This window comes from Alligator mississippiensis, chromosome 13 (assembly GCF_030867095.1).
Source record: "Alligator mississippiensis isolate rAllMis1 chromosome 13, rAllMis1, whole genome shotgun sequence".
In the NCBI taxonomy this organism is placed as follows: Eukaryota; Metazoa; Chordata; order Crocodylia; family Alligatoridae; genus Alligator; species Alligator mississippiensis.
This window is the reverse complement of record NC_081836.1, coordinates 38,404,084-38,416,891: the sequence shown is the minus strand read 5'-3', so window position 1 is coordinate 38,416,891 and position 12,808 is coordinate 38,404,084. Positions and strand designations below refer to the sequence as shown.

The 12,808-nt window shown below is 45.2% G+C and overlaps 1 protein-coding gene across 3 annotated transcripts in view; it reads left to right on the top strand.

The window, feature by feature from the left end:
• Positions 1 to 12,808, top strand: part of EMP2 (epithelial membrane protein 2) — a 41,253-nt gene that overhangs the window by 25,359 nt on the left and 3,086 nt on the right. For all 3 annotated transcript variants that reach the window (XM_019494763.2, XM_059716852.1, XM_006271253.4), the window contains 3 exons: positions 528 to 639; positions 10,794 to 10,884; positions 12,205 to 12,351. In XM_019494763.2, the coding sequence (XP_019350308.1) occupies positions 562 to 639; positions 10,794 to 10,884; positions 12,205 to 12,351 (316 nt within the window). In that variant the 5' untranslated portion in view covers positions 528 to 561. The remainder of the gene's footprint in view (positions 1 to 527; positions 640 to 10,793; positions 10,885 to 12,204; positions 12,352 to 12,808) is intronic.

Sequence of the window (12,808 nt, the reverse complement as noted above, 5' to 3'; positions counted from 1 at the left end):
AATAAAAACTTCTTGAAAGGGCAAGATGTACGCAGCTAATTTTCTCAGTAGAGATAAACTTATCCTTCTCTAAGAAAGTCTGTACTATAGTCTGTTGCCCAACAAAGACAAGACACAATGCATGTCTTATTAGTTTATTACAAAATACAAGACTTCAAGTTGAAATTCATTGAGTAGCGGTGGTCAAGAGGAACACACTAACCAGTCTATTTATTTTAATATAATATATATATATATATATATATATATATATAGCCAATGGAAATATCCTATTCTAAAAAAAAGACTAAATAAAGCTACAAATAAGGTCTTCTATCTTTTTTAGAAGAGTCCCTGAGTGTCTAGCTCAAAATATATATAATTAAAACAAAACATCAGACACAGTATTTCTTTACTTAGAAATATTTTAAACTTAAAATCTTCTCATCTCACAGAGGCAGTTGTGATACTATCCATATTTTACAATGTGTCAACTACTTAACTCATCATTGCACAAAATAATGATGTATAGTCTTGTTTTTAAACAGCTTCATCTCAGACTAAAACCTTCACGGAACAAAGATGTTGATTCTTCTGGCTTTCATTATTGTGTTTCACATAACCTCAGCAGCGCTACTGTTCATCTCGACCATTGATAATGTAAGTTTCATTACTGGCCTAGAAATTCCAGTTTAGAACCACTGGTTTGTCTTTGTTTTGTTTATCAGCTGGGTTTCTACTTCATTGTATTTTCTAGAATACAGAACTTGATGGATCTTTCAAGCTTAAGATTTAGGTTCAATTGTAACACAGCATTTATATTTTGATTATATAACATATGAAGAAAAACATTTTTACTGTCTTGAAGGGTCTTTGCTGAACTTAAAAACTATAGTCAGATTAGAAACAGCCATCAGCTGCTCCTCAAACCAACCCAAACAATAGCGAGTTCAACCTAAACAATATCCTTCTCCCCACAAGTAATGCTCTTTAATCATAGCCCTCTTTTCAAAAGCCTGTGTAGACCACCTCTTCCTAAGTGCAGATAAAAACATTGACTGTTTGTTTACATTGCATTGACTGCTTACACTCACTCATAAGACATAAAACTTCCTTAAACCTCATATTCATTCTTTGCTGTTGCTTGGAAAAGTTAGTTTTCTTATTACCAAGTTAGCCTGTGAGGTGTCAGGCTGCCTAACCTTCTGTCTTTCAGCTGTCACTTAAAAGGATTTTTCTGCTTTGTTTCTGTACATGCTTCTTTCTTTATCTAATCTTTCCCTTTCTGAAGTACCCACAGCTTTTTACTTAGCAAAGTATTAGATATTCAGATCTTTTCTTTCAATCATGCAGTTGATTATTCACATTTATAGTAACACAAGAAATATTTACACTTTAGAAGTGGGTGATCACCTCCTAAGCCACATCCAGATGTGCAGGCTTGTGCAGTTTGTGGTACTGCAAAACTCTTTGTGGCACCCTAAACCACACACCTGGAATGTTAAAATGTGCCCTGCACTGCAAATTTTACTACCAGAAAATCCTGGTAGCAAAAGAAAATGGCGTGGAACAATGTGGCGTGGTGTACACAAGAGGAATTTGTGTCAGTAGACACGGAGGCTTGGTCCTCCTAGGAAACACTCTGGCTGCTGGCTAAAATGTCTCTGCTCCTTTAGTTGTCTCCTGGCTTTTCTGGGAGCTAGGAGGAGCAGGGAAAGAGCAGTTTCCCCAAAGTGGGGCAGTTTGCCCAACACTAAAGCACACGTGCAGTGGCATGCACTGCAACAAAAAGTAGAGGCATAAATGTGTGCCACTATTTTTGCTGCTGCAAGCGCAGGCCCCTGCATGTGAGGGTACACCCCTAATGAACATTATCAGAAACTTCGTATGTAAATTAAGAAATTTCAGGTTTTTTTTAATTCTGTCAATTGTCTCCCTTATAAATACTGTAGGGAGCTAGTGACTAAGAAATAAGTTTCCTCCAATGCAAATTACATAAATTAGGATCCCAACAAATCAAGTAACCTAGCTGTGCAAAAGTATGTGCCCTGCATTATTCAGGTGAAGATGTTAAAATAAAGAATATAAACCTGTAATTTTATAAGCACCCAATTTAGTATTTTATCATGGGTTTGACTGGTTTTGTGATCTTCCGTATGATAACTATCAAAAAGAGAAAGTAATTTAACATGCTGGTTTTGAAAACTGGCATTTTGAACACAGATGCTGGGATACAATATATGAGTGACTTAGTTTTCCTAAGAAAGAACATCACAAATAATCTGATTCTTTTACCGAATTATATCTATATTCCTTGAGTTTAAAAATCATATATTTTAGAGCATTAAAAGCATTATACGTGGTGAATTCTGCAAATATTCCAGAGTGCTTATCAAACAAGTATCTTTCAAATCCAGTATCTCACAGGTTTCTTAAATGTCTATCCCAGTAGCAGTACAGGTAACATTTAACTGCTATGTGTTCCAAGGCTAGTCAGAACAAAGAGCTCGGTAACTACTGCAACTGGGTTGGATTTCCTGAGGAAATACCACTTGGCCACAGAGCTTGCAGCATTTACAGTGTTACAAAAAAAATCTGTTCAGTCACTGCAAAGCTATTTTATGCTAAATGGTAAACAAACAAAAAGCAACATCCTAGTGGGACCTTAATGAGTCACTAGCTACTTCCAGTCCAATATCCTACTGTGTGTGTATACTATGATTATAGTTTATATATATATTTTGTAAAATAGGCATTTGCTTCTGCCACTAAATTAAGATTCAAGTTCATGTCTTCCATTTCAGAGACCTGTCACTTCACTCATGTGTTGATGTATATTGAGATTACAGGAGTTTGTGCCTTAAGGGCTGAATCCAAAAGTATAAAGCAGAAACTTCAAAGTATCTTTAACAAAGAGTTATCATTAGGGACCCAAGTTTTCCATTTCCTTCAGAAAAACATGAATTTTCCCTTTTACAGGACAAAATATGGATTTTCCCCTTTGAAGCAGAAAATCGCAGGTTTCACCTTGCAGGCTGGCAGAGTTCCAGCCTTCAAGAGGTTGGGAGGAATGGGGGAGGGCAATTGGAGGCAGGGGGTACCACATGTGTGTGCACATGCACATACATGTGGCTGGCAATACAGTCAGGCAGGGTGGTGGGAGCAGCCCCAGCAGCTGGATAAAGTTAAGTCTATGGGACAGGATGGGAGAGGAGGGGGCAGGGTTGGAGGGTATGGGCTTGGGGACCGTCTAGACATGGTCTGGGCATACCCATCGGTGATATGTTTGGGGGCATGTGCCCCCCCCCCCGATTTCTGCATGGGCAGCAAGGCATGGGACTGCAGCTTGGTTGGATTGGCATCAGGCAGGAGACACCTCCACAGCCAAGCAGGAAGCACCTGGTGCAGGAGGGTGGAATGAGCTGGGGAGGGTTAGTGATGCTGCCACTCTCAGGATCCCCGTGCCAGCCATGCTGCCAAGGTGAGGTGCCCCCTGCCCACCCGGTAACATCGGGGGACACAACTCCATACGGGTGCCCCTCCTGCTGCTGTTGGGTGGGCAGGGCGTGCCTTGCTATGGCAGGACAGCTGGTATGGGGTTCCCAGTAGCAGTGGTGGTAGCAGCACTGAGTCTCCCTGCCGTGCTCCACACTCCCACACTGGCAGCCCTCATCCTCCTTCCACCCCCACCATGGGCTCCACTCAGCTCTGCTCCAGCTCTGCTGTCCATGGGTGGGGGGGCGGGGCCAAGCTCCACACTTCTCCTTCCACTTGGGCATAGCAGCCAGGGACTGGGTGCTGCTGTCTATCTGTGGCTGGCACCCATGGAGCAGGGAGTAGGCAAGATGCAGCTGCCAGGTCCCATAGCTGTGGCAGGTGGGACCCCCTCCGGCAGAGCTGGGGCGGGTACAGGGGGCTACGGGTTGGGAGTGAGTGGTACCAGCAGGAAACAGGGCTGTGGGTAGGGAGTGAGGGGCACCAGCAGGGCTGGAGGACTGCACGGCTATGGGTTGGGAGTGAGGGGCACCAGCAGGGCCAGGGGGCTGCAGGTCAGGAGTGAGGGGCCTCGATTGGAACGGGGGGATATGGGTCAGGACTGAAGAGCACCATGAGGACTTTGAGGCTATAGCCAGGGAGTGAGGGGCACCAGCACATCAGGCTTGCTTAGCACCACAAAGAAGCAGAGGGGACACCTGAAGCTGGACCTGCATCCTGATGAGTGAAGGGAGCAGGGGAGACTCTGAGTTTCCATGTTAAAAAAACACCAAAATCAAACACGAACACATATAAGTATTTATAATTTATTTTATTATAATTATCGAAGCACTGGTAGGCTTCCAAATTGCTTTAAAATTGTAAATATATCAATAAAACATTGTGTTCAACTGATACATACACACATACATATATATATGTGTGTGCCCATGCACACACATACACACACACACACACACACACACACACACACACACACACACATATGTATTAAAAAGGGCCAGCCAATGGCAGGGACCGCACTTTGGGGTTTGGCTCCCCGGAAGCCCAGGACATCCAGCAGGCACAGCAAACCCCAACTTTGACCCCCAGTACAGCTGGGAGGTAAGTGGGGTCTGCGGTGGGTGGGTGTTAGATAGCTGCATGAGGCAGCTGAGTGGAGCCAAGGAGGGTCACACCACCCCGGCTCCTACTTCACCCAGCCCCACCAGGGAGCCATGCAACTGGAGCCTTACGAACAGAGCATGCAAACAGGTGCACTCTGGGCCAGGTGCACAAGTTAGCATGGGAGTTCATGGAGGAGGGTGAGCAGGAGGGGCACGAGGCTCTAGACAATGAGCCTGAAGAAAAGGGTCAGCATAGCAGAAGCCCAGACTACTACTTGTGTGATGGTGATGATGTGCCGTGCCCTGAAGATTCCCTCTGCCCTGCAGCTGGAGCCTCCCTCTCTGAGGCCTCTATCCAGATGGAGCCCATGGCTCCAGTCTCCACTCAGATGGAGCCCCTGGCTCTCGGCTGTGGGGGATGCCTAGCATGAATGCGGGCATCTGGAATTGGGAGCAAGGACACCCTGCCTTGTGGGGTGCGCTGCACATTAGAGTCCCTGCAGTGCCAGGTAGGGGAGCTCCAGGCTGCAGTGCAGAGGCTGCATGGCATTAGGGATGACAAAGAGGAAATTGATGCCTACCACCAGGCTCTTCACCTGAAGAATGAGGAGGGAAGAGCAAGGAAGGCTAGCAAGACAAGGGTGTACAAGAGGAGCCCCTGTGAAGTCCAGCTGGGGGTTGCTTGGACAAAGGTAGTCTCTGGCCCCAAGGCACCCTGCACCAGGGTCACCACCCCTCTGGAACTTCACAATAGATGCAAACCCCTCACAGCAACATCAGAAGAACCAGTATAGTTGCCGGCTTCAGCACTTGAGGAGGGATGGCAACCAGTAACCACACCTAAGAAGAGGCACAGAGCGGTTGTTGTGGGAGACTCCCTCTTGATGGGGACAGAGGGTGTGATCTGCTGCCCCGACCCCTTAGCCTGTGAGGTCTGCTGCCTTCCAGGGGCCCGTATCCAGGATATAACTGAGAGGATTCCGAAACTTATCTGACCCTTCGACCACTACCCCATGCTCCTCTTCTGTGGGGGCACAAATGACATAGCTCAGAGAAATCCCGGGTCAGTCGTGAGTGACTGCAGGGCTCTGGGGGTTGGGTTTAGAGGGTAGGGGGCACAGGTGGTTTTCTCCTCGATCCTCCCAGTTATGGGCCATGGGCACAGGAGGAAGAGATGTATTGAAGAGGCAAATAGAAGACTGAGGCATTGGTGCCAATGTGAAGGTTTTGGGCTCTTCAATCACAGTCCGCACTTCAGGGAAAGAGGCAGTGATCTGCTGGGAACATGGCCTCCACCTCACCCCAACAGGAAAGAAGCTCTTTTCAACCAAATTGGCTGACCTGCTTAACAGAGCTTTAAACTAAGATCCCCGGGGCACGGGTGGACAACCATCAGAACAAACCCAGGAAGAGACAAGCATATAATCAGTAGGTCAGGAAATTCAGTCGAACTTACTTCTACCCCAAGCCATGGATGGGACTCTCCTAAATGTACAAAGAAGCCTTGGGCTTCCAACGGCAGGCTCAGCTGCCTGTACACTAATGCCAGGGGCACAGGGAACAAACAGGAGGAAATGGCTCTCCTGCTAAGCAATAGCAAATATCTCATAGGGATAACGGAGACCTGGTGGGACTCCACCATATGACTGGACCACACTTATATATGGCTATACCTTGTACAGAAGGGATCATGCTGGGAGGAAGGGTGCAGCTGTCTGTCAAGGAGCACTACACTTTTCAAGTAGCTGACATAGGCACCCAAGGAGGACAACTTGAAATCCTCTGGGTTAGAATATGGGGAAAACATGGTGAAGGGGATATTACTGTATTATTACAGACCTCCTAACCAGAAGGAAGAGCTTGACCACGAATTCTCTAGGGAACTAACAGAGGCTGCACACTCTCAGTGCATGGTTGTCATGGGTGATTTCAACCATCCTGACATCTCATGGGAGGAGCATTCAGCCAAATCTGATTGGTCACATAGCTTCCTTGCCTGCATTGATGAGCTCTGTCTGACTCAAGAAATCCACAGGCCAACAGGAGGTGAGGTGATGCTAGATCTGGTTCTGGCCAAAGGGGATGATCTAGTGGGTGACCTGAGGATTAAAGGGAAGCTTGGTGACAGTGACAATGAGTTGATCACCTTCCTTTATCCATTGCAAAGCTGGCAAATCAGTCAGAAATGCAGAAATCCTTGACTTCAGGAAAGCTGACTTTCACAAACTCAGGAGGTTGTTTGTCAAGGCCCTGAAAGATAATGATCTCACACGGAAGGGAGTCCAAGATGAGTGGTCGCTCCTTAAGGACATGATCCTAGAAGCAGAAGGGAAGTCCATTCCAGCCCACAGGAAAGGTAGTAAAAGGCCTGGGAAACCCCTTTGGCTAAATAGGGAAACTCATGGACCTCCTCAATCTTAAAAGAGAAGCCTATAAGGAGTGGAAGATGGGAAATACCTCTAAGGAGGATTATACATCACTGGATTATGCATCACATCCCCACACCTGTAGGGAGTGGACCAGAAAAGCCAAGGCCAACATTGAGCCTAAGCTGGCTATGGGAATCAAGGACAATAAAAAGTTCTTCAGATACATAGGAAGTCAAAAGAAAAATAAGGGCAACATTGGACCCCTGCTGAATCAAATGGGGCAGCTGACAACCGACACCCAGGAAAAAAGCTAATTTCAGTGATTATTTTGCGTTGGTTTTTCATCAGCCCAAGGGGATCAACCTGTCTAACAGGATACAGGACTATGAAAGTATGGGTGACCATATGCCTACATTTGGTGAAGATCTTGTGAGGGAACACCTTGAAAGGCTAGACATAAATCAGTGGGCTCTGATGGAATGCATTCAAGAGTGCTAAAAGAGTTGGCTGACATCATAGCTCAACCATTGGTGTGGATATTTGAGAATGCATGGTGCTCAGGAGAGGTTCCTGAAGACTGGAAGAGGGCCAATGTGGTGCCTATCTTCAAGAAAGGAAGGAAGGAAGATCCAGGACACACCAATCAGTTGGACCTCAATCCCTGAGAAGATCTTGGAAAAAAATATCAAAGAATCCATAAGCAACAGGCTGAGAGAAGGCACCATTCTGAAACAGCCAACATGGCTTCATTATGGGTAGGTCATGCCTGATCAACCTCATTGCCTTCTATGACTAGGTGATGCATCACCTGGATGGGGGGGGAGAGGTTGATGTCATTTACTTGGATTTCAAAAAGCCTTTGACTTGGTCTCCCATTATGTCCTCATGGCAAAACTGGGGAACCGTGGCCTCGACAACCTTACAGTTCGATGGCTGGGGAACTGGCTCTATGGTTGGACCCAGAAAATGATAATTGATGGAGCTGAGTCAGCATGGTGTATGATGACCAGTGGTGTCCCTCAGGGTTCAGTACTCGCACCACTACTCTTTAATATACTCATTACCGATCTGGATTCAAGTGTCAGAAGTGGACTGGCTAAGTTTGCGGATGACACCAAACTATGGAGAAGTGTGGTTACATTGAAGGATAGGCTGGGGATACAGGCTAACCTGAATAGGCTCACAAGCTGGGCAGATATAAAACTGATGACCTTCAACACAGAAATACAAGGTGCTCCACCTCAGGAGAAAAAACCCACATCATAGTATAGGCTCAGCAATGCTTCCCTCAATACTATGTCTGAAAGAGATTTGGGGGTCATGATTGACCACAAGATGAATATGAGCCACCAATGCAATGCTGCAGCTGGCAAAGCAAATAAAACCCTGGCTTGCATTTACCGATACATCTCAAACAAGACCCAAGATGTCATTCTCCTGCTTTATTTGGCCTTGGTGAGGCCACAATTGGAATACTGCATCCAATTCTGGGCTCCACACTTTAAAAAGGATGTGGAGACGCTTGAAAGAGTCTAAAGGAGAGCCACATGCATGATCAGCGGTCAGAAGAGCAGTCCTTGTGAGGAGAGGCTGACAGGCATGGGACTTTTCAGCTTGGAAAAGCATAGTTCAGGGGGACTTGGTGGCAGCCTATAAGTATATAAGGGGTGTGCATCAGGATCTGGGAGAATGTCTGTTCACCAGGACACCCCAAGGGAAGACAAAGTCCAACAGTCACAAACTGCTGGAAGACCATTTGAGACTGGACATAAGGAAGAACTTCTTTACTGTCCAAATCTCCAGAGACTGGAATAGGCTGCCCCCAGAAGTGGTGCAAGCACCTATTCTGGACACGTTCAAGATGTGTTTGGATGATTATCTTGCTGGGGTCATCTGACTTTTTAAAACAGAAAAGTGGGATTCCTGGTGGTTACTAAATAATGCAACACATGCATTAGAAGAGGGAGTTAAATACTTGTATAACATAGTGGCCAATCCTGATCATGCAAGGAAAATCTTCACATCTGTGCATAGCCGAAGCAATAAGGGCTTGGCATTTTCAACTGTGGAACGGAAGGAATAACCAGACACCCAAACCGCCATGTCTCTGATTAGCTACTACCAGAGAAGAGAAATGGATGTGGCCCTCCACTTCCATTGTACAGTTCAGGTTACTGTGAACTTGTGCTGTGTGTAGTTACATATTTTATAGGGCTGTGAAAAACTTTGGTAGCCAGTGTGATTCAGAGGAGATTCAGTGTGATTTGGCGGCCAAGTCTCCGAATCCAAATCGAATTGGGAGACGCATTAATCTCTCTAAATTGAACCGGAATCCTCCGAATTGATTCAGAGAGATTCAGAGATTCAGCCATAGACTTTACAAGCAGGCACTAGGCAATGCCGGTGGGAGCAGCTGGGGGAGCAGCCTGATGAGACCTGGCTTGAGCCAGCAGTCCTGGGAGAAGCTACGGCTCGTCCAGCTGCTCCTCTGGCTGCCCCCTTCTCCTTCTCCTTCCCCATTGGGGTGAGGCAGGCAGTTCTGGCAGCCTGGGGAGAAGCTGTGGGGAATGATCGGGGAGCTGGGAGGAATGATTGGGAACTGGGGAATTGAACTGGGAGCTGGGGGAATGATTGGGGCTGGGAAAATGAACAGGGGCTTCCCACCAGCTCCCAGTTCATTACTGATCAGGTCCCATAGCTTCTCCCAGGGCTGCCAGCACTGCCTGCCTTGCCCCGGCAGGGGGGCAGCCAGGGAGGCAGCTGGATGAGCCATGGCTTGAGCTGGCAGCCCCAAGAAAAGCTGCAAGGGCTGGGGGGAATGATTGGGGGTTGGGGGAAGAAACAGGGACTTCCCCCCAGCTCCTGGTTCGATTTCCCAGTTCGATCCCCCAGCTCTGTGACTTTTCCCCAGCTCTCTGATCATTCCCCCTAGCTTCCAGTCATTCCCTCTAGCCCCCACGGCTTCTCCTGGGGCTGCCAGCACTGTCTGCCTTGCCCTGACAGGGGTGCAGCCAGCGAGGGAGGTAGCCAGATGAGCTGCAGCTTCTCCCAGGACTGCTGGCTCAAACCTGGGCTTGTTTGGCTTCTCCCTCAGCTGCTTCCACCAGCAGATAGAACCAAATCTTTTTAGACTAGACATTAGGAAGAACTTCTTCACAGTTAGAGTGGCCAAGGTCTGGAATGGGCTCCCAAGGGAGGTGGTGCTCTCCCCTACCCTGGGGGTCTTCAAGAGGAGGTTAGATAGGCATCTAGCAGGGTCATCTGAACCCAGCACTCTTTCCTGCGTATGCAGGGGGTCAGACCCGATGATCTATTGAGGTCCCTTCCAACCCTAACTTCTATGAATCTATGAACCTTTGGGCCAGTGGTGCTCCACCCTTTTTAGACTCAAGGCACCCCTTCGTAACTTCTCTGAATTGAACAGCAACCTATTTCAAAACTGAACGTATTTATTACAGTACTAACCTGCTTGAAGAGCCAGGAAGAAGGAGGAACAGCTGACGGGGAAGAACCCGCATTGTAGTAAGGGAGGTGGGGGAGAAGAAGTTACTAGTACCCTGGCTGAGAATCACTGCTCTAGGCTGAGACTAAGTATACTTAAATTTCAGTGCAGCTTAAGTGGTTAAAATGGAGCTGCCACCTTATCAACATGAACTTCACTGTATATTCTAAGCAGTGACTGGTAGCACTCAAATTCAAACACGTGTGCATAGCTATTAGATGAATTAGTGCAGCTTTTGGAAACAATGTATCATTCTTTATAGGACAACTTAACAGTTGGCCTAAATTACCTGTTTGGAGTTTTTAATATTTCTTTTACTATTATATTGTATTTATTTTGCAGGCCTGGTGGGTAGGAAAAGACTTTTCTACAGATGTCTGGCAAATCTGTACCAACATTACTAACTGTACAGTTATTAATGAAAACATGGCTGGTGAGTATTAATATTCTTAAGCTTCTAGAAGCTGCTTTGAGGAAGTATCCTATGCAAAATATTGCAGTGTGATAGAGGTCATAATGTACATGTTCAATGTACCATATAAATACTAACTGCTCTAATCTTTTAAGACCTATACTATTCATCTTACTCCTTTTGAAACAAACAATTGCTGCCTTAGTTTTTTCTGTCAGTTATATTATATTATATTTTCATTACAGGAGGAGTTATGGGAAGTAGCATTTATTAAATACTTTACAGATGGCACTTGAACAGTCTAAAATATAGTTATTTTCTGGCATTAAAAACCATAGTAAACTAGTGAGAGTTAAATTATCCTGGGAGAAAAGATTATGATTTCCTGTGATTGTAGAAGGTGAACCTGTTGGCCACTAAATGCAAAAGTTAAATTCTGGCTTTCAAACTAAAGTGAAAAGAACTTCTCCATGAATCAGCAATTCTACCCATCCAATGCTGGTCCCAAACCTGGTTAAAAGGAGTTAGTTTGGTTAAAACATTAGGTTTTTTTTTCTTCTTTCTTCTTCAACCCTCATTTGTCTTGTCTAAATGGGGTAGCTATTGTGGATCCTGGAAATCACTAGGTTTGTTCCTTGGATCCTCATCATGATGATTTGGCAGAGGTTTTTACAGCCAGATGCCCTTCCTGAATATGAGAAGGCTTTAAAACTGTATTAAAATACAGGCAGAAAGCAGAACACTGGGTGATGTGTGCACACTTATCTCTGTTGAAATAGCCCATTTGCCTAGTACTTTCTAACAGAGCTGAGATCATTTTACCCACAATTCCCTTTTTCAGAAGAATCAGTGAGAGAAAATTGAGTTCATAGGTCCTGAAATGTTTGACCTTTGGTGTCTTCTGGCAGCGCTTCTGGAGTCCATGTTGTAACCAAACCTGAATACTGTACATACGTACTTATGTGAATACTGGTTTGTTCTTTCACTATGTTTACATAGTAGATCAGGAGTATTTTGAAGAAAAAGGGAGGCCTGGAACTGGGAGAGTTCAAATTATCTGTCTGGGGAAGCTCCATTGAAAAGTTATTTTGTAGTACTGTCAAACTGTTAAAGTCTTTTATGGTGGAGGTGGCACTGGATATTCAGCAGGGAAGAACAGATGTGACAAATAAGGAAGGCAGGTGTCTGGCAAAACAAATCCTTAAACAAGACAGGAAAGATGTAGAAAGATGAAAGCAAGCTCTAATTAAGCATATGGATTACTGACTATAACTACTAGTGGCTGTTAGTGGGAGCTGCTGCGGGGAAACTGTTTGCTATAAAATGTTTCTGTTTTGACAGAATATCAATCAATACAAGCTGTTCAGGCTGCTATGATCCTGTCTACCGTTTTCTGTTGTGTTGCATTTCTGGTTTTCATTCTTCAACTCTTCCGCCTAAAGCAAGGAGAGAGATTTGTGTTAACTTCTATTATCCAGCTGCTGTCATGTGAGTTTTTGTGACGCATCACTTCTGTCATGCTTACACAGGGGAAAAAAGTTCACAAGGGAACAATGGCCCCACACAACATACAGACAGAAAAAAGTAGTTGGATGAAATTATCTGTTTTTTAATTTACTGTTTTATTAACTTTAAATGTTTAAAGGAAAACCCCAGATAAACATTTTGAAAGTACCAATTTAAGAACAGACTTTAACAGCTTTCTGAACTTAATAGGCAGATGCATCTTGAACTTTTACCACATAAAAGCTAAAAACTGTCTGGATGCCCAAAGGTTACTTCCAATCAACACTGGTACCCTGATAGGATTTTAGAAGCTGCTTGACTTTATTTAAGCCTCCTTTAAACTGAACTGAGTTCTGTGAAATACTTTCAATATAATTGGAGTATGAAAAGTAACTTTCTAAGAAAAGCAGATGCTGTGAAGAGAAACAGAATGTACACT